The sequence below is a fragment of the Atractosteus spatula genome, chromosome 25 (genome assembly GCF_055471065.1).
Source record: "Atractosteus spatula isolate fAtrSpa1 chromosome 25, fAtrSpa1.hap1, whole genome shotgun sequence".
Classification (NCBI taxonomy): domain Eukaryota; kingdom Metazoa; phylum Chordata; class Actinopteri; order Semionotiformes; family Lepisosteidae; genus Atractosteus; species Atractosteus spatula.
Genome location: NC_142730.1, coordinates 13,810,293 through 13,832,141, shown reverse-complemented (window position 1 = coordinate 13,832,141; position 21,849 = coordinate 13,810,293). Strand labels below are relative to the sequence as shown.

The window sequence follows — 21,849 nt, the reverse complement described above, 5'->3', positions numbered from 1 at the left end:
TCCGTGTGGACTTTAAAATCCTCATGCTCACCTATAAGGCTCTGCATGGCTTGGCACATCAATACCTGTCTGAACTATTATCGCCCTACTCCCCACCTCACAACCTTTGCTCTTCTAATTCTGCTCTCCTTACTGTCCCCCCAGCCCATCTACATTGTATGGGTGACAGGGCCTTCTCCTGTTATGCCCCAAAGCTCTGGAACTCTCTGCCCAAGGATATCAGAGAATTCTCTAAACTAGAGGAGAACTAGAAGAGCCTTTACTTAACTGGTTCCATTCTTTACCCCTCTGCTTCTACTTTTCTTAGTACCACCATCCACGGTCTCCTCTGTATATTTTAATTGTGTTTTATCTTGTGTATTCTTTTTATTTATTGTTTTTGTCATTCTGTAAAGCGCTTTGAGAAGGCACCTTTAAATGCGCTATATAAAATAAAGTTTATTGTTATTTATTATTATTATATTTAGTCCTTAATTGAAAATAATAATCTCTCAGAATTTCATATGACATTTCATATGTGTATGGCACAAATCCAACACTTCTAAGGGAGGCAATACTCATGGCAGCACAGTGGACAGTTTAAGAGTATGGAGATGCACTCACAGGCCAAGCAGAGGCAGAGAGTGAAAGACCCTCCAGCTGACATGCTCCAGGGCATTGGAAGCCAGATTGCTGTAAAATAAAAGTGGAGAAAGGGTCAGAGGCCAGCAGGAATGACACACAGTGTTTTTATTCTGGTGAAAAAAAAGTGTTTAAATGTATAAAATTGATGGATGGATAAATAAGGTCTTCAGAACATTTGCTGTTGGTCCTCTTGGATCACAAATAGTACAACACTCCATCATGCTATGCCATCTGGGAAATGAAATGCTTACAGTATCTTAGTTCCCAAACAAAAAGTGACCCCAAATACACTCTTAAGCAGATGTATTATTTTTATGTATGCCATAAATAAATTTCTGTATGATCTGAACCGATTTTAATATGTTTGTCTCTCTGTGCGACAAAAATAGAGATGTCCTAAAAGAATTACAGTTTTTATACAACATTGTTTTCTTCTTTTCACATTCCTATGTTGTCTCTTGCTAAATTTACATTTAAACACGTGAGAGCATGTTTTACATTGGAGCAAACATGTTTTGGGAGTCACTCTATTAGTTTGAATGGGGCTTCTGGCATTATGAGGGTGGCTGAGGGGACAACAGACACAATAGATATCATTGTTAAAGCAATGATCAATATTCAGCAGCTGGGACAGAAGGCAACAAGAAAGGTTTCATAAATAAGGAGAGATCTTTAATCTTGCAGCCCCAAAGATTAGTTTTTTATTATTAAGAAATAAATTCATCAAGCCAATTCTCAACATGATTTTCAAGTTTAAATAAATTCATAATCACTTATATTTTGGGAATTGCCTTTATTTCCACTTGTTTTAAATAAATCTGTAACATTTTAAAGTCAGTAATAAAATCTGAAATTAGAGCAATTTCATAATTTCTCAAGATTTTCAGGTGAAGGGACAAGGTTTTAAATGCAAAATGTAAACTACAATTTTATTATACAGTAGTAAATACCATTAAGAAACAGTGTCATGGTTTATTAAGGCACTCCCATTGCCCAAAACAGCCATATTAAAATATACAATCTAAGATGTAAAAAATAATGGAAATGTGCAGTAAATGTGTGATTTATTTATAAGGTTATAAGTTTATGAAGACAGGAAATAGTATTTTTTTTCAAAATGCCATTCATTCCATTAAGCCCGTTTGACAGAAGCTCACTGATGGAAGGACAGATGTTACGTGAAAGGAGCCAGTGCACCAGCTTCAGTGTACCAGTATAGACCACTAGGCTTACGAACAGCTTCTACCCTACCACAGCTAATTGCAATGCCTCAGAGCTCAATGCTTGTCTGCACTATGCACTTTTTGCATGAAATACCATGTTTTCTTTCACTACCACATACTGTATTTATTGTTCTCTACAACATATTTATTGTTCTGGTTGTTACTATTTATTATGTACCATTTAGTAATGTACTGTCTCCATAGTGTGGTGCTGTCTGTTGTACTGTGTTTACTGTATTGTGTCTGTCCTGAGAGATTGGAGAGAGTAAGTATTCCAATGTACATGTACATATGGCAATAAACTCCTCTACTCTGCTCTCAACAGAGCGGCTGGGCAGATTATTCCACACTCTTACAACTCTCTGCGTAAAGAAGTGCTTCCTGTTCTTGGTTCTTGGTTCTTGGTTCTTGGTAGTTTCTACTGTACTTGTGCACTCCACTCTGTGTTTAACCGATCAATGAAATCATATGTCAAATTCTAATAAAGAAAAGATAAAAAGTATATATCAAAATATATGGAAAAATACCCCATCCAAAAGAAACGTTATGAAAGTAATTACTTAAGATAATTATGCTAAATTTCAAAGAAATCATAAAAAATAGTGAAGACTGAATTTAAACCTGAATTAAATCTTAACCTCTAGTGTAAATTATTTGTGATGATGCTAGGTTTGTTTTATTTTAGTCCCACCAGCTATACTAACATCAGTGAGTCAACAATTTTTTATTTCTTTGGTCATGAAATAATTAAATGTAATTGAAAAGCAATTCAGAGTACATATTTTGAAAACTAAAGGTAGAATACATCAAAGTAAAAAATATTTTCTTTTACAATTTATTATGTAAGTGGATAACACTGGAATTATAAGGCTCTTGGCTAAACAAAGGTTATTAGATTTATATTTATAGTATGATACTGCAAATAACTTTTATCTTTAAGTAAATATTACCTTCACAAACCATTTCATATAGAAATGTTTGTTTGCTCTGGAAAAAATCAGTATATTTTGAATTTTGACTTACTGTGTAACCAAAACAAAATTGAAAATTAAAACAATCTGCAGCTTTAAATATGTCCTTAAATATTATTTTAACTCCTCTTGTGCAAACTACAAAACAATTTGTAGTTATTTTGTGAGTATTATTTGAGTATTATGTGAGGGTTAATTGAGCTTCTCTGTCCACTAGGCCAATATAAGATATTTTCCATAATCTCTGTACCATATGACATACTGTATAAGATCAACACAAGGGCTGACATAATGTACAGTATCTCTTTGTAATACATAGTTATCCATATCACTGCATAATAAATGAATCAATCACTCCAGATTTAACAGTGTATTTTCAATTTTTTTGGTCTTTTCCATCTGAAACAGACCACAATCAGCATTTCTAAAGAATTGTGAAAAAGGATGAAGCAGTATACTGTATTGGACTCTATAAAGCCTTTATATGTAGGTCACGTTAGGGCTGATGCTGGGTTGGGGGCAGGGAGTTAACTTATTTGTTTTCCTGGCTACAAAGGGTTCACGTCAGCAGGTTAACCATAAGGGCCTATCAATTATCACCAGCTCAATTCTGTTTAAAACCCCAGGGAAAAGTAAAGAAAGAACAGGCTGTTATGAAGGAAGGGCTGGCACTGTTTCTCTTTTTGACTTTGTCGTATATTAAAAAATAGAAATGGCGTATGGAGGAATTAAGGCAACAGAGGTTTTTTTTATAAGGTTACGGTAAATCAAATTGCACAACTTGCCCAGCTTACCCTTTCAAATCACTATCTCCCACTGTTTCCCCTCAGAATGTTCCTGTCTCTCTCTCTCTCTTTCTGGTGTAGATTTTCCAGTTCAAGGGGCACATCTGTTGTAGTACACAACTCTGGCCCTCTGTGCACTATCGATTAAGCGATAATGGACCCTTAGTGGAGTGTATTTATTATGCATCAATTGTCGATAATCTGCAGGAGTGAGTAAAAGGTGATGTCGTCTCCAATTACTCCAGACACCCCCCCACCCTCCTCCCATCTTCTTATCAACAAACTCCTGATGTTAAAGAGCAACTGTTATTTTCATATTTTATTTTAGATTTTTATATTTTGGGGTTAGAAATGTATGGGGTTAGAAAGAATCAGCATTGATATGGGAATTTCAATCCACAATTGAAGTAAAATGTACACAGTACTGTAACTTGTAAAACCTCTAATTTACATCACAAAAATAGACAAAATTCCCAGCTATGTGCTGCACTATATTCTGTGATTCAGAACAAGGCAACAAAACTTCCAGTGACATGATTACACTATTACACTGTAAATAAGCAGGCTTGTGAATACATCTTTTTTAATCCAATAGAAATATTACTCTCGATTTCGAGACGGTTTTGCCAACCAATACTACTTATTTGTTAACTCTGCATGCAGATCACATTGCACAACCTGTTCTTATTTGCTCTTACATTGCATCACATGAATCATTACAGTGACTAGTGAGGACAAAGGGCCGCATCACATCGCAATTCGTGGCAACTCTCACTCTCGCCCATGGCGAGAACAGGGTTTTGTGACTTCATGGTGACTTACAGAATTTTCATAATGTTCAGGATTTTGTGCTTTATTCAAAAAATGAATTTATTTTGTTACCGATATTTAATAAGCGATATTTAATTTTCCATTGTTCAGTTGTAGAATAATATGTGTATGAAAATTCCACACAACAGTGGAACAGTCTGCCATTGTTGTGCGTGGGACAACATAATTAGTGAACACGCAACATCAAACATTATCACAAAGTGACAACACAAAGAAGAATATTCGTTCATATATAAAAATAAAATAAATAATTTAAGATCTTCACATTCAAGCTACAACATCATGTAGGAAATTATGTTATTTATGAGTGTACTATGTACATTTTCTCTCTTTGTAGAAAAGTATGACATAGTTGTGTTTACATTAGTAAGTATTGTGACTGTGCTGGATTGTGTTTTCAACATCTGAGAAGTCAGGATTACAGATTCTGAACTGTGTTTGGTAGCATTTATACCACAGCATACAGTAATATCAGAAGCTGTCCAATTAGCTACTTAATCCATAATATCTGTGCTTGTGAAAACACAGTGTATATTCAACATTGTGTAGAGATGAGGAGCATGGAGACAGTTTGGCCTGAATGCCGCTGTTAATGGAATGAGACAGAAGGAGGACATACAGGACTTGAAGGTTCTTTTACTTGCTTAGTAGTTAGGGCATCCAAATCATGACTTTGTGGGAACAAATTGAGATAGAAGAAAACAGTTTTGTGAAAAGTAAACAATTCCGTATTGTTAACTTACACATATTGAAGCTTGAGGTTGTGCTGAAACGCCCCTAAGGAGATGTGCACCAATCCACAAAAGATAACTGTTCTGGAAAGAGAAAGCACATAATAAAGTGAAACAGGAATTTCAAGAAACATGCTTCAAAATCCTGTTGAACTTTTTTCTTCTAATTCACTATGTTCTCAGTTGTCTTGAACAATATCAGTTATTTCTTCCTCTCATTTCTAGAGCCTACATTTACTCATTAAATTAATTTTGAAATATAATTAGGATATACTACCAGTACAGAACTGGAAGTTCACAAAGTATTAAAATACTCTCTCTTCTGAGTCTGCACTGTTAACATTCAAGTTTTAGGTAAATTGTAAAGACTAATTTTTTTTCGTCTTTAAGTCCCTTTTCTGGAAACACTGGATTCTGTTAAATGCCATTTTTAACTTAATGTGCTGTTTTTCCAATACCATGTTGTGTTCCCTTCCCAGGTGAAGGCACTCATTTCTTTGTATCTGAACCATGATAGAAAACAATTCAAGGAAAAAGAAGTTCAGAGAAAGTGTGTGTGCATTCCAAAAAACAAAACAAAACAATATAAATGATGATGAATGTGAGAACAGAAAGCATATAATTTGGTTTGGGGCCAATATCTACACCACTCCAATCAAGGTACTGAATTTTGTAACTGTGTGAAATTTTAATTAAATCCCAGGACATTCATTCTTTTCAGGTGTGAAAACACATTGTAGTATTTGTAATTTAGTAATTGAGCTTTACTGAACACAATGAAGTATTTAATTCACTTCATGAAATGAAGCAGGGAAAGGGGGGGGGGGATGCTAATAATAATAATAATTTGTAAGTTGTTTGTGGTTATTGGTTCTATATTTGTTTCAGGGGAAAGAACCCCTGTCAGCACCAATACCTTCAATACCTGACCGGGTGATATTTTTGTGTGTGTTTTCTCTGTGTTTGCGTGGGTTAACTTCAGGTGCTCCAGTTTTCCCCCACAGTTCAATGACATAATGTACTGGTTAGATAAATTCGCTTCTAGGAAAACTGGCCCTTAGTGTCAGTGTGTTTCTGTTTGTGCCCTGTGATGCACTGGTGTCCCGTCCAGGGTATATCCCATGTGCCCGGTGCTTGCTGGTATAGGATCTCAGTCCCCTTCATCCACTGAATAAAGAAGTTATAAAATTGATAGACATGAACACAGTATTCAGTATGAACAGTATTCTTGGCATACAAATCTATTCAGTAGGCTATTGACCATCAAATCCATATATTCTATTAATCACAAGATTGTATAATGAAATTTTATGTACAGTATATGAAGTATATTTTATGGGAGACTTCAGATTTTCTCTTAATCCCACCAGAAAAAAATGAAATGGTATTTTTAATGACAGTTTTCTGTTTGTGTCCGTGTGTGTCCTGTGTTGGACTGGTGTCCCATCCAGGGTGTACCCTGCCTTGTGTCTGTGCTTGCTAGGTATTATTATGATCCAGTAGCTTAAGAGTAGTAATGTGTGTGCGGAGATAAACTAATTATGAATAAAACTTGTCATGACAATGACTGATTCAAATACGCAAGAGATCACAGTGTTACAACAAGCCCACACTGAGTCTACCAGTGCAATACGGAATGACACAAGGGATTTCAATTATAGGCCATTAACAAAACACTTATGACCATCACTCAAAATTGCTCATGTAGGACATGTTTACAAAAAGGGTGACAAAATTAAAGCAATACACTACTAGCACTTTTCAGGTTATGGGACCATATTTAGAACTAGAGTATTGTCTCTTTTTCAATAGGATTCTAGGGGATAACCAACATCAGTTTAAAAAGGTCTGATTTATCTTTTTCTATTAAGGTTTTTGTTTTTTTTACATAAAAGATGAATACCTAGACTGAAATAGGTCATGCAATGCATGCAATGTCATGCATGTATCTGGATTAAAATCTCGTTAATGCACACAGACTAGAAAGTACACATAAGTAAAGAATGTTCAAATTTGGGTGAGAATTTGTGTAGCAACATGGGAGAGTAAAATAGGACAATAGGTTTTCCTATTCTATACCGATAATCATGACTAATTATAAAATCAGTGACATTCACAGCTAATATCAAAAATAGAGGATTGCAAAGCAATCTTAAAAAGATTATGACAAGCATGGAAGATTACATTTAATGTAGATAATTGCAGAGTGTTTATAAAAAAAGATATTGCTCAGGGATTTGTCCAAGGGAACAGCAACCAGATACATTCCTAGATTCCTCATTTCTTGGTGTTATTTTGCATACATGTTTGGCCATATTAGAAAAAATGTCATTTGTAGTGTTCAATCCCTCCATTGCAAGTGAGTGTTTGAATGTAACCATGTGATGGGGTCGGGACAGGAGTCTGGAAGCAGCTCCTTATGCAGGTGGGCAATTAGATCCTTGCTACCAGCTTGCAGTACTCCTGACTTGTAATTATCCCTGGGAACCGTCCCATGTTTTTTTCTTTTTAGAAAATAAACTTTTAAAACGGAATCCCATGTCAGTTTCTTCTGTGCCTACCAGATACAAGAGATGACTAGCCGTGAAGCTGACAATACTGGACGTCATCACAGCCAGGCAGCACAGGGACTGTGACACAGACGCCATCAGGATGTTGCTTGTGTTTATGGGAGTTGTTGTACTTAAGCCAATGCTATATGTGGAACATTCATAGCCAGTTTTATATTTGGCTTCCATAAGACAGGGTTGCATGAACATAAGTATTGGTCTAAATCAACTATAAATTAAATTAAGCTTCTGTAATGTTTCCACCTAACATACCTTTTACATACAATTACTGCATCAAGTCTGTGACCTCTTGACTTTTTATATCCCCTTGACATTTTATGACCCCTCAGATTTTTTATGTCTTCTTTAGAGATATTTTTCAAAGCCTTAACTGCAGTCACTTTTGGTTGTTGCTTGTTTGTGGGGTGTTCTGACTTTAGTTTCCTCGTCAATAAGTAAAATGTATGATCAATAGGATTCAGATCAAGTAATCGACTTGGTTCAAAATTTCCACTTCTTCCTGATGAACTCCTTGGATAAGTGTGCAGTATGTTTGTGTCATTGTTGTGCTGCAGGGTCATCTGCCTCCCAATGAGTTTGGAGGAATTTTTTGGACACGGGCAGACAAGATGTTTCTGAACATTTCAGAATTCATTCTGCAGCCATCATCAGTCACATCATTAATATAGACCTGCTGGCCAATTGCAGAGGCAGACATGCTTGTCCAAATAATAACACCACATTCTCTATACTTTGCAGATGAAGTGATGTTCTTAGGATCATTGGCTGTTACTCTCTTGCTCCAGCTCCACATTTCTGCCTTTCTGTCACTTTGATCATCTCGTGTTTCTATAAAACTTTGTTCCGGAATTGTGGTGGCCCATCTTTGTTCTTGAAAATTCTAATGTTTTTTTTTCTGTTTTTAGTACTTATGAGAAGTTTGCATCTTGCAGCATACCCCTTGTAATTATCTAGTCAATGTCTAGTCTCTAGTCTTCAGTGTCTTTTGCTGTTACAGTGTATATTAGTGTTTTTGTTACAGCTCACAGCTTTTGAGCGTAAACTCAAAAGAATGAGACAGTTCTCTTATGTTTTCAAAATACTGCAAAATGGATGACCTGAGCGATAAGAAGTACCTGTCAATCATTTGTGCCAATACGTATACTCACCTGAAATAGGGGGATTGAACACAACAAAAACACTAACATGGTTGAACATGTATGTTACATACAGGGTAGTGAAAAAGTAGGTGCACCTATTAAGTGTAGAATTTATGTGTGTTATTTGTCAGGTGAGGTTAGTTTTATTTACTATTAGGACATGATGAGGACTAGGTGAAGGTCAAAGATGTCTAAATATGTTGAACCATAAAATCTGAAAAAGGGTATACTTACGTTCCACCAGACTGTAATACCCAGAAACAAAAAAAATGAAATTCTACATTTTACCTTACTGTATATGAATCTTCCATTCATCCGTTTTGTAACTGCTTCATCTAATTTGGGGTTGTGGGAGAGCTAGAGACTATTAAAACAGGCAACTGGCTCAAGGTAGGATACACCGTGGATGGGAAGTCTGTCCATTGCAGGGCATATATTAATCTTTTGAGCTGAAATATAATTTTTATTAGTACATAAACTCTCTTCACTTACTTCAAGTAATGACTCAATGAAATCTAGATTTATAATTACTGGTGTATTTATATAAGCTTAGTACAAGTCAATGCTTGTGACAGATTAAGTAAAATAATTACCAACAGAATTAAAAAAGAAATGCAAAATTAGAAAAATCAATATGTAATAGACTCTTACACTCTATTAATGTAATCAAATAATATAATCTGTTTATCATACAAAGAGATGTAGATTATTTTAGATGTAAAATACAAAGAGATGTAAAATAAAAAGATATGTAAAATAATCTATATAAAGATATATATAATCATATTCACAGATTTGTAGCATTAAAAATATGCCTCAAATGAGAAATTAAAATCTAATTTAATGACAGAAATATTTTACATGAACATAATTTACAGTAAGAGTTTCTTAAATTGTATTAATAGAAAATTAAATATACATCAGCAAAGATTGTTACTGCCACAGAGGAAAAAAATATTTGTATTTTGAGATAATGTGTTATTTCAAAAATATATTACAGAATTTTGAAGTAAATGAAATAATGTAGTTCAAATGTTAAGCTTTTTTGGAGGGATGTCTTTTTTTTCTTTTGAGCTTTTTCAACACAGACATTTTTTCAATATGAAACTCTGAACAAAGGGAGACTGCACTTTCTATTCCAAGGCTGTAGAATAATCTCCCAGCTCATACCAGATCATAAAGCTTAACCCAATAAACACTTTCAAATCCTGTTTTAAAAACTGACTTTTATATACTATTTTTAATTCAGTTTAGCTGTATTGCTTTGGGTGTGCCTGTTTTTTTTGCTTTATTGTACAGCATCTTGAGAGAGTACTGTACATCATACTGGTAAAAGCGGGTTTCTTTTTATTCATGATTGTGCTTCCTGCCACAGAAAAACTAGATGTTCCTTTTTCCTTCAAAAAGCAATTGAATGCACGGTATGAATGAATGTATGCACCAAGATTTTGTGTTCTTTGTGTTTATGTATGAAATGAGTAAATGTAAACCATTGGTAAAAATGTGCCTTTTCTGTCACAATCATTATTAATGGATTCTTTTGACATGTTACAATTTTTGTGAATTTACACAGTATAAGATAACATAATAATGCAATATTTATGTGTTTCTCTGCCACTAATGAGCTTTCACAGTAGCTGTATAAATAACACTTGGGTATGAGTATATATACCAAAATAAGTATAGAGAATATTTGCCTCAGAGTAAGTATAATTCTTTGGGAAGATATTTTAGATTGAAAACACAGCAGGTGAACAAACTTACAGATTTTTCAGCTCTCTGTAGTTGACAAGGTCAGCTTCTGTAATGTTCTCCAGGTGGTCTTGGTTTTCAATATAGCTGTTTCACAGGGGACAGAAACAGTGATAGTTTTTAATACAACCCATACAACAACAACAAATTCAAATTAAATCATTATTTCTAATGTGTTCTGCACTTTATTATGTGATTTGTGTAATTTTAATCAAGTCACACTCATCCTATTTAGTGGTGACCCTCAGCAAAATCAAGCAGGAATAGAATAAAACCAATTGAAAGAAAGAGAGCTCTTACTCAATGACATTTAATTCTACTGCTGCACATGTAAACTGAAACATTTTAAATCTATATATGTATTGTGATAGGATGGCAGATCATGTCTAAACTACATCCCTCAGAAAACATGATCAAAAGAACGACCATCTTTCCTCAGTTACCTGGTTAGCGAGAGAAATACTACTGTTCATCATCCAGCTGATGAGCCCATGGAGGCTCTTTTTGGAATTGAGAGAGTCTGGATTTTGATAACATTTAAGGAAATTGTATGTATGTGTGTCTGTTTCCCTGAGACCCTTCTACTTTTAAAATATACTTGCTACTGCACCACCCACTTAGCGGTGTCACAGTATATATACAACCATTCCTCTACTGTGCTGTATATATTGCCACAGGGACGGTAGCTGCCACTGTGGGCATGAAACAATTGTGTACACAATTTTTTCTACTTTTACATGCACTCTTCTCCAAGAGCAACTTGGACCCGAGGCAAACATATTTCAAGATCTCTGAGTCCTTCCGGGCTATCAGGCTAAGAGTCTCCTACCCACACATGCCCGTGTCCATTCATGATCTCCTCTAAGATCATTCCTGAGGTTTACACACATTACAGAACCCTTTCTCACGGATTCACGGGCTCGACTAACCTCACCTCCAGCTCTCACCCTTTGACTTGTCCCTTTCAGGGAACAGCAGTGGAAAATGCTCAACTCGGTCATTCCTGTTTGGCCACACCCAATCTATCATGTTCTTTACCTTACCGGCAAACTGACACAGCAACAACCAAGGCCTTCCCTGACCCCGATGATATCATCTCTCTAGGAGTCTCCCTGCCTCAAGCCACCACACATGGAGTTGTCTGCTCCCTTACTTTAATCCAGAGCCTCCTGCTCCCAGATGTCTCACATCTTAAACACCTTGCTCCTCTTTCTCCCATATGAAGCCTCTGCTCCCCTCCTGTCACATATCCCATGAAGGCTATGAGCTCTGTCACTTAATTTGCCCTTGGACTTCTGGGTCCTCCTCAAACTGCTGTCGTCACCACCTTCGCCACACAACACTTAAAGTCTCCAGTGCCTCAGACCCTAGCTCAGACGAGGTGCTCTCATCAAACCTACAAAATCTCTCTGACTCCTCACTCTTGCGTCCCAAGCTGTGCAACTCATAGCTGCTGTTGCACCTCACTATCAAACCCAGCCACTGCTGCCTTTACAGTTTTCTTACAGTTTCACACACTTACTTGCCCCAGTGGCACCCTCTCTCTGTCACCTCTTAATGAGAGCTCCTGCCCTCAGAGACTCCACACCCTTCATTTTTGCCTGCCATTATCCTGTAATTTGTGTACAGACATAAACACAGTCAACCCAGTGAATGTCTGCAGAATCAATTGTTTCTTTTAAAACTCTGATTCATATTTCAGTGTTGTTTCCGAAGAAAGACCTCCTCAATGCCTTTGAATACTTGAATAAATTCTCCTTGTCCTCTGTTCATCACTAAAGAAGTTCAGCTCTGTTAGCCTGTCATTGTGAGTTGTGTCATTGTGAGTGCTTTGAGAACTGGAATGCATCTACTCTAATATTGACTAATTCCAGAGCAACAATATCTTCTTTCTAAAATGGTGACCAAAATTGTTGTTGAAGGTAATACCCTGGCTCTTTCCCAGAAATGGCTGTATAGGATCCTCAGATCAATTAACTACTAACTACCAAACAAGTTGAATGACTTGAATGCTCTAATCTTGTTGGTTACCTTTTATACCAGACAGACCCAACCCCACTGTGTGAGCTTGTTGCAGCCCATCTGTACACAATCTTTTTTACCTCCACAACTAACAGCCACCAAAAACAGTTTGCTCACTATCTTTGTTTTTTTCTGTAAATTACAAAATGTGTAGAAAGTATTAATCATTTTTGTATTTTGATATTTTGTTTCAATTGGAAAACTCAATGCAACATCCTCTACCACTGTGGTTCTCAAAGTGTGGTCCATGCGCCAGGTGGTCCGTGGGCTGACCTAGTCATCTTTTTTAAAGCAAGTCTAAGCAGCTCCATTCTTCACATTAACTTTTTAAGCAATAAAAACATTAGCAAACTATGCAATTTTTGCATAGCTAAGCAGGTGTGAACCTGGTCAGTGGCTGGATGGAGACCTCCTGGGAAAAACTAAGGTTGCTGCTGCACTATATGCCCCAGTATAGTGACAGGGAAACTATACTGTAAACAGGCGCTGTCCTTCAGATGAGACGTAAAACTAAGGTCCTAACTCTCTGTGGTCATTAAAAATCCCAGGATGTTTTTCGAAAAGAGTAGGGGTGTAACCCCAGCATCCCGGCCAAATTTCCCATTGACCCTTACCAATCATGGCCTCCCAATAATCTCCATCTATGAATTGGCTCTCCTCCCCACTGATAGCTGATGTGTGGTGAGTGTTCTGGTGCACTATGGCTGCCGTCACATCATCCAGGTGGATACTGCAAATTGGTGGTGGTGAGTGGATCCCCATTACCTGTAAACTGCTTTGAGTGGAGTGTCCAGAAAAGCACTATATAAGTGTAAGCAATTATTATTATTATTATTTGGTTCATAAAAATATTAGTACTTTCATGAAATTTAATTCAATATTAATTTTAGTACATTCATAGGTGATGATTATTACAGGGTAAGAAGTGGAAGTAGACATAGGTGGTCCTCCGCATCTGTGACTTGGTGTAAGTGGTCAGCGGACCATAGAACTTTGAGAGCCACTGCTCTACCATCTCAGCGTTTTCTGTAACTAGTGAAAAAACTACATTAGTTAAAAATAAAAACTTAAAATCTACATTGTAAAAGTAATCACACCCTTAGCATTAACACTCCTTAATAAGCTCTGCCTCATCCATTGCCTTCAGAATTTGCACAATATCTTGATAGAGAGAGAGAGTTTATTTGCCATACTGTATGTATGTGTACACTGGGATTCGTATTCATGCTCTTCTTTCACAGTGCACAGTACAATAGACTACACTTTTACACAATGTGCACATTACATTACAAAACAGTACATAAATACAATAAATAATGCCAGTACACCAAAGCACAATAACATACAATGGGTAGTACAGAACAATAAACACAGGACAATAAATACGTGATATCCAAGAATAAATTGCAGAGTACAGAGGTACTCTGCAATTCTAAGGCACTGCTATAGGGTAGAAGCTATTCTTAAGCCAAGATGTCTGTGCTTTAAGGGAGAAATACTACTTGCCAGAACATGGGGGGGGGGGATAATACTTTGTGGCTGGGATGGTTACGATCTGGAATAATGAAACAGGCTTTATTGCAAAAGCAGATGATGTGAATCCCATCAACAGATGGTAAGTCAGATCTTAGATTCTCTGTGCCGTTGCCACAACCCTTTGTAGTGCGACTCTGTCATGTATGGTAGTATTGCCGTACCACACACTGATACCACTAGGTAGGACACTTTCTATAGTGCTGCAGCAAAAGGTGATTGGAATCCAGCTGTGTGCAATTAAAGTGGTCCTTTTTGGCTTTTTGTGGCTTTTTGCGGGCTCTAGGCAAGATCTTGGAAAGGGCCCCCTCTGGATCACGACTTGCACCTACATTATTATTATTAGCTCCCAACACAACCTTATTTATTTAGTACAATTAAATAAATGCATTATATAACTAGAAAACTTAATTAACCAGCTTTGAAGAACACATGATAAATTACATAAACAAGAACACAAAGCACACATTTTACAAAGATAACTTAACATTTAAAGTAATAAACAGGAACATTAATAAAAATAAATAACGATAAACAGAACCTCTGTTACTTCAAAATTATACCAAATCATAAATTAAAAAGTACTGCACTGAAACCTTTGAAGAAAAGAATTGTAGAAATAAATATGAAATTAAGTAAGATAAAAAAACATGTGCCATCGATAACAAGGGAGGTGAGATTAGTAAGGTTGAACAGATCGGAAAGTTTTATTAAAAAAAACGTTCTATAAATCAAAAAGATCGGAAACTGTGACAGAGATTCATATTTCAACAGGACAAGGACTGTAAATACAAAGCCAAAGCCCAGTCAAAGTCCAGACTTAAATCCAAAAGGAAATCTATTATAGGAACTGTCAATTACTGTACAGTATACTACCACTCCCCCAGTAACCTGCAACAGTTGGAGTAATTTTGCAAGGAAGACTGGGCTAAAATTAAAAACTGCAAAATGTGCAAAGCTGGTTACAATGTACCACAAAAGACTAGAGGACATAATTGCTGAAAAAGGAGGAGCAACTAAATAATAAATGCTTTAGGTCTTAGGGGGAGCCGTGGTAGCTCAGACGGCAAGGGCATCTGGTTCCTGACTGGTTCCACCACTTCCAGTGTGGGATGGTTGAGGAAAAATGGTGGCTCTTGCCCTCCATTCCCTCGTGGGCCTTTATGGCCTGAAAAGGGGCCATACCTATTTACCCACCTACCTTTAGGTCTCAGGAAGGTGAATACTTGTCCAACCTGTAGTTTTCAATTTTCTATTTTTTAGAAATAAATCAATAAAAATGATTATGCCCCATCAAATTGTTATGTATGTTTTGTTAGTCATGCAAAAAAAATTCAAATGTGTTGCAATGTGAGGTTTTAACACAACAAAATTTGGTAGAGGATGAAAGGAGGTCATTACTTTCTACACCCACTGTACATAGCTATTCACAATCTCACAGGAATGTAGTCACCCCTATCAGGGTCCTTCTTTGTCTTTATAGTGCAGATACAGACACACCTCATTACTAGAGAGGAGGAATCTCGACAGGCCTCTTCCAGCACTTTTTGTGTACAGAGTTGAGGTCCTTCCGGCTGCACATACTGCTTCTTTCATAAAAAAAATAGTCTTTTATTCTAAATAAATTGTGCAAAATGTCAAATGGATTTGTTTATCCGTGCTTCTATTATATAAAAAAAATATTGGGAAAGAAACATGTTCAAAACATTGTACAGGCAATATGCCAAGTACACAGATGTTGCTTGACTACAGGTGTAAGATAATTTGATGGTATTTGGAGTGTTTATTTCAGAAGAACACAGCAGGATTCTTCTGGTTCTTTTGCCCACTAAGCAAGTCACTGATTTTTGCATTCATGGGGGACTAACATTTTCCATTTAGAAGTAAATGCAAGTGTAAGATTAATGTATGGCACAACCTTACAAATCTTTGCTGGATTGATATCATGCACAAAGTTGAATGCCTTGAACACACTGAAACAGATCTTTGTAGTTGACAAAGGTACTTTAGAAGAGGTTTTTTTAGTTATTATCAATATTTTTCCCTGCACATTCATACAGTACAACTAACAAAGATATTCTCACACAGTTTGCCTGCCGTTAGCACAATTCTCTTTGATTTTTCTTTTGACAGAAATAATAAAAATCCTGTTACTTTCACTTTTTAGAAACTTTAGAAACAGGTACAGTAGCTAATGGCAAACACTTAGAAGAGGGTTGCAGTCGCAGAAATGTGACAGATGATGCAGAGAGCTAGGAAGGGATACAGTTTACTGATTCAGGGAACCCCAGCAAGTCACGACAAGGTCTTAGATCAGCAACAACCAGAATGCAGCAGATTGTCAAAACAAACAGATACAGCTAGACTCAAGTATAAGAGTTTGTTATCACTTCACTGTTGATCACAAGCTTGGGTTTGGCTAACTGTTCCATAATCTAAATTAATGTAAAACTATCATGTCTTCACAGATTCACAGATCCTATGAGAGATGCTGGGCATTTGGCATTTGAACTGAAACATTTTAACTCAATTTGAATCGAAACAATTGTAACAAACATGCCTTCCAAATTATACTGAGTTCAAGTTCAAAGCAAGATTTCTTGCCCATTGGAGAGAGGTGTGGTTGACACACAAGCAGGATAGTAGTGAGCTCAATTGGTGGAGATAGGGCTGGACAGTTACAGTGGGTTACAAAATTACAAAAATAGAGACTTGAAAACATAAAAAGGGCATCAGACAGTCCAGATATCCAGCTCCTCTGATTGATTTAGTTTCCAGTAGCTAATTGACCTGAGGATCTTACAAAGGCTACAAAAAAAGAACTTTTTGGACATTTGTGTTTGTCGTATTACTGGTAGCTTAATGACTGAGAGTCCCAGCAAGATATTCCTTAAAGACTCCCACGTTATCAGCTTCAGTAACAGCGTGACAGCGTAACAGACCTGTATAAAGCTTTCCTCACACCCCAAGATGACTCTACATCCATAACAGGCATACAACTCATATTGTTCCTTTGCAACCAACACACTACGCACCTCCACACAGCGTCTGTATGAGGAATGATGGTATACGTTTAATTTCGGAGTTGCAAATTCCACTTTATGAAAGCTTAATGAACAAACTATTAACAGTGAAGTATGAGTTAGAAGAACCACTTCATTATATAGTTATTTTGAATAAACACACTCTAAACTGGATGAAACTACAGTTAGAACTATTAGTTTCTCAGTTCTACTTAGATCTAACTAGGTTATTGATACTATTGATACTATTGATGCTGTGTATATGTCAAAGAGTGAAAAATAATAGCTGTGTGACTGATTTTAAGATGCACTGAAGGGGCAGTGTCACCCTAAGTGTAATACAATTTGAATCGTGCTCCCTGAACTTTCTCTCCTGAACAAAGGCCCTCTTAGCACAGACGGCGGGCAATTACCACCCAGTTCAGAAGTGACATGTGGGTTTGGAAGGCAGCCTGTGATCTGGATGGAGACTCTGGAACAGGGTGCAAATACGCAATGTACAGTATTTGTACACCTAGCCATCTGGCTTCAGCCAGTTTCTTAATGAGCCCCAAGCAGTTTGCTCTGCCCAAGATATCACAGGGAAACCTTCACCCCCAGGGAACGAGTCACGGCCTAGGCCTAGAGACTAGGGACTGAGAGCAGAGGAGGAAATCCCAGTATTGTTTTCCTGCCCCCTCAACCCAGAACTGGACTTAGACACAAATAGGTTAGAGTGCGAACACCAGGGGTACAGTACATTGTTCAGGATGCCCTGGGCTGAGGAGGATGCTTGGAACTTCGGTGTTTCTTTGCTGTGGCAACTAACATTCTTCTCAGTATATCATCCATATGCATATCAGTGCGTATGACTTTAATTTGCATTTCTTATTACTGATATACTGTATAGAGTGACTTTCAAAAGTATTCAGACATTCCCTATCCCAAACAAGGGAAAAAAACAAAAAGTTAATGCATTAAATGAAAGAAAACTGTCTTGATAGCATAGTATTTGGATCTTTTCCTGTGACAAACCTAAATTGATTTAAATTAATAAAATGTCAACAACGAACCACACAACTGACTGAGTGTCCTCTGTCTCCATGTAATGACATAGTAGTAGTTCTGATGATTTCAGAAAAAAAAACTGTCTCTGTGAAGTTCCTTGGTTAGGTAGTGAATTTCAAGCAAAGACTCAACCATTAAAACTAAGGAGCTTTCTAGGCAAGTCACAGATCAGGAGCAGGGTACAGAAAACTGAAATACCTGAATATTCTTGAGCACAGTCTATTCAAATCATCAGGAAATGGATGGTGCACTCTGGGTACCCATCATACCACCCAGACACTGCCTAGATAAGGACATCCCTGCTAACTGAGCTGCTGGTCAAGGAGGAGACTGGTGAAAGATGCTACTGTGAGTAAGTATTTACTACAACTAACCCACCTCAAACCCTGCATGGATTTTAAAACAAAACACCTAAGAGATATTGGTATAATTTGCCAAATTATGTTGTGGACAAATTGGAACGTTTTGGTCTAAATCATTATGATTAGAGCAAAAGAAAAATATCATATCTCCCAGTCAACACCATCCTACAGTCAAGCATGGTGTTGGCAGTATATTCCTCTTTAGGAAAGACAAGAAAGCGTCCTGGATTGAAGGAAGAATGAACAGAGGAAAATCCAGGTAAATACTAGAGGAAAACATGTACAATAACCTAAAGCACAAGGCCAAAACCACACTGAATGCTATTAGGAATCTGTGGAAAGAGTTGAAAACCCCTGTCTGTAAGTGACCCTCAGGTAACTTCAGAAAGTTGACACAAACAGGAGGAGAACATCACAAACCCCATGCAGACAGCACCCTAGATCCAGACCTGAGCCCAGGTTGCCACCACTGCAAGACAGCAATACCAACCACTGCACCACAGTGCCTCCGAGTTACTTTCTTCATTTGTCTAATTATCTGAAGTTGATTTAGTGTTACAGAATATTAAAAAATTGCAAGTGTCTGCATGTTCAATATTTTCTGAAAAAAGAAAATGTTAAATATAAACATATGTTTCCCATTGAATAGTCTTGCCTTAAATATACATTAAAAGGTGGCTATATGTGTGTTGCAGTACTAAACAATTTGGCATGATATTTCTTTCTTTCACATGCACCCATACAGCTGCAACATAAGGAGCCAGCTGGCTAGACAGAAATCGTTGATTGCCCTGTATATTCAATTTAGTGAAATGGCTAATTTTTATCAATTGTCATTGAACAGGCATTCATTGCTAATTCGTTAAATCACATTTATATTTTATTGCATTAGAAATCTCAACAAGGATTTCTAAGTTAATAGTAACATATCTGCTTAAGGTTGGAATTGAATTTACATAGCCCTTGAATTTCATTGGACAGTAAACACTAGTTAAAGCTAATTGTGAGATTACAGTCAACATTCTACAATATTTTTACTATTTTTCAATAGGAGTCATCTCAACTAATGTTTTAATCACCTTCACAGTATTCTGCCTCATAACAATTCACACAAACACGAGAAAAGCAGATGACAATATCCTAACATTCAAAAAACAATTTCACAGAATATCAGATGTACAATTGTGAAACCTATATATTATTAGTAGTTTTTTAAAAAAACGTATACATCCATACAGTATTCTAAAATAATCAATTGTAATCAATCACATATAATTTGCAAAAAAATGAAAAAGATTTTTATATCATATAGTGTCTTTCGGGCATTGAAACATTGAAAAAATAGAAGGGACTGGAAAAATTAAACATTTTTGTTGCATCTGAAATGTTTGCTCAAGTTGATCAAAATACATTTTACAGTTATTGAAAAAAACCTGTAAGGTTCCTTCTATGTAAACTTTTAAAGGTCATTTCAGAGTTCATTTTTTTCACTTAATCCCTTGAATCTATAAGAATTATGCATTACTAGACAAAAGTAAATGACTGTTAACATGTGGGATCAGACACGGGTGCTCTCCCATTCAAGGCTTTGTAAGTCAGAAGCCCTGAAACTCAAAATCAGATCAAACATCCCATCATCACTCTGCAATAGATCACTGCCCTCATGTTGTTAACATGTGGGATCAGACACGGGTGCTCTCCCATTCAAGGCTTTGTAAGTCAGAAGCCCTGAAACTCAAAATCAGATCAAACATCCCATCATCACTCTGCAATAGATCACCGCCCTCATGTCACCAAACTGAAACTGAAGACATCTTTCATTTGCACTTTTTCCTGCTAAACCTCCTAATAATCATGAGATTAGGATATGTCTCAGATTTCCCTGTTTTAGGTTTATATTGACTTATGATTGTTTAATTCTTTATCATTCTAGATCTAGACAGTTACAATTTATACTCAGAAGCATTGCATAAAATATTTAATAGTGAAATATTTCAAACTTCGTGTGCAAAATGTCCACTTTCATGAAATTATATGTTAAAGTATTACAGGTATGTTTTTGTTCTAAACCTTGTTGAGTTGTATCATGCAAACATAGCATGCTTGTTTGGGATTTATTTGGTCAAATTCAATAATCCTGCTTGATAAATACATAAAGGACTATATCATCACAAATGAACACTACAGTCTGGTTGTTCAGTTTAATGTATAGCACAAATAAATATTTTGCAGCCATCAGAAAGATAGAATGGAAAATATTTCGACATATTGAAACATAAAGGTAAGATTGGTGGAGCCATTAGAATCACTACTAGTAATAATATAAGAAGTACCAGAAGCTGTAGTACTGAAAAAAGACAATAATAATCAATACTGAGCACATTTACAAAAGAAAACTAATTTTATTACCTGTACTTGGTAAAACAACATAGCCTAGTTAAAATACAAAAGTCCAACATTTTTAGCCATAACCAATTTGTTTCACAGTACTTGTTGCCATTAGACTGGTTCTTGAATTCGGAACAAGTAAGGAGAGAAGGAAAGGAAGCTCTGTGATGACTATATCTAGCACCTGGGCTGGGCCAATCACTGAATTTAAGGATAAGTTCACTTCTGAAGACTATACCACCCACAAAACAAACATACACTCTCCACCTCCAAGGTTCTCAAATGATTATCTCAGAATTTAAAGAAGAAAAAGACTTACATCTCTGTAACATTTTCGCTCTCCTGGTAGGGCAGTGCTGGGATGCTTGTGATGCTGTTGGGTTCGAAACACTGCAGGGTGGCATAGGAGCACCTGCATGAGCTCGGGCAGCTGCAGAAAGCTGGCAGTGCCAAGCTTAGCATTGCCAGCACAAGAGTCCCCCAGCCTGCAAAGCCTAAAGCCATAATACCTTTCAGAAAAGACTGATTGTTCAAGCTTGATTACAAAAACAGGCTCACAAAAATAGATTCCCTCACTTTCTTCAGATAGCCAAACAACTGTTTTTATTCTTCAGTGACAGTCTGTCAGCACTGGGCTATTACCAGACTGCTCTGTTATAAGCCAGGCACTTTGGTTCCTGAGCACAGCAGCTACTCTGGGCCCCAGGGACATAGCATGTAGCCTCCTCTCTCCAGTCATAGATGGAGGGAGGAGCAAGACAATACATTTGTTGTATCAGACAGTCAGAAGGGTACTACTGATACTGGGCAATACATAAAGAGCAGAGATGAAGCTCTAGATGGAGCTA

At 36.7% G+C, this 21,849-nt stretch overlaps 1 protein-coding gene across 1 annotated transcript in view; it reads right to left on the bottom strand.

The window, feature by feature from the left end:
* ntrk1 (neurotrophic tyrosine kinase, receptor, type 1) overlaps nt 1-21,505 on the bottom strand; it is a 58,901-nt gene extending 37,396 nt beyond the window's left edge. Inside the window, exons 1-4 of the mRNA XM_088905114.1 lie at nt 21,321-21,505; nt 10,639-10,713; nt 5,178-5,249; nt 604-672 (exon numbers count right to left, since the gene is read on the bottom strand). Of these exons, the coding sequence (XP_088761240.1) occupies nt 604-672; nt 5,178-5,249; nt 10,639-10,713; nt 21,321-21,505 (401 nt within the window). The remainder of the gene's footprint in view (nt 1-603; nt 673-5,177; nt 5,250-10,638; nt 10,714-21,320) is intronic.
* Between the last annotated feature and the right edge of the window lie 344 nt (nt 21,506-21,849).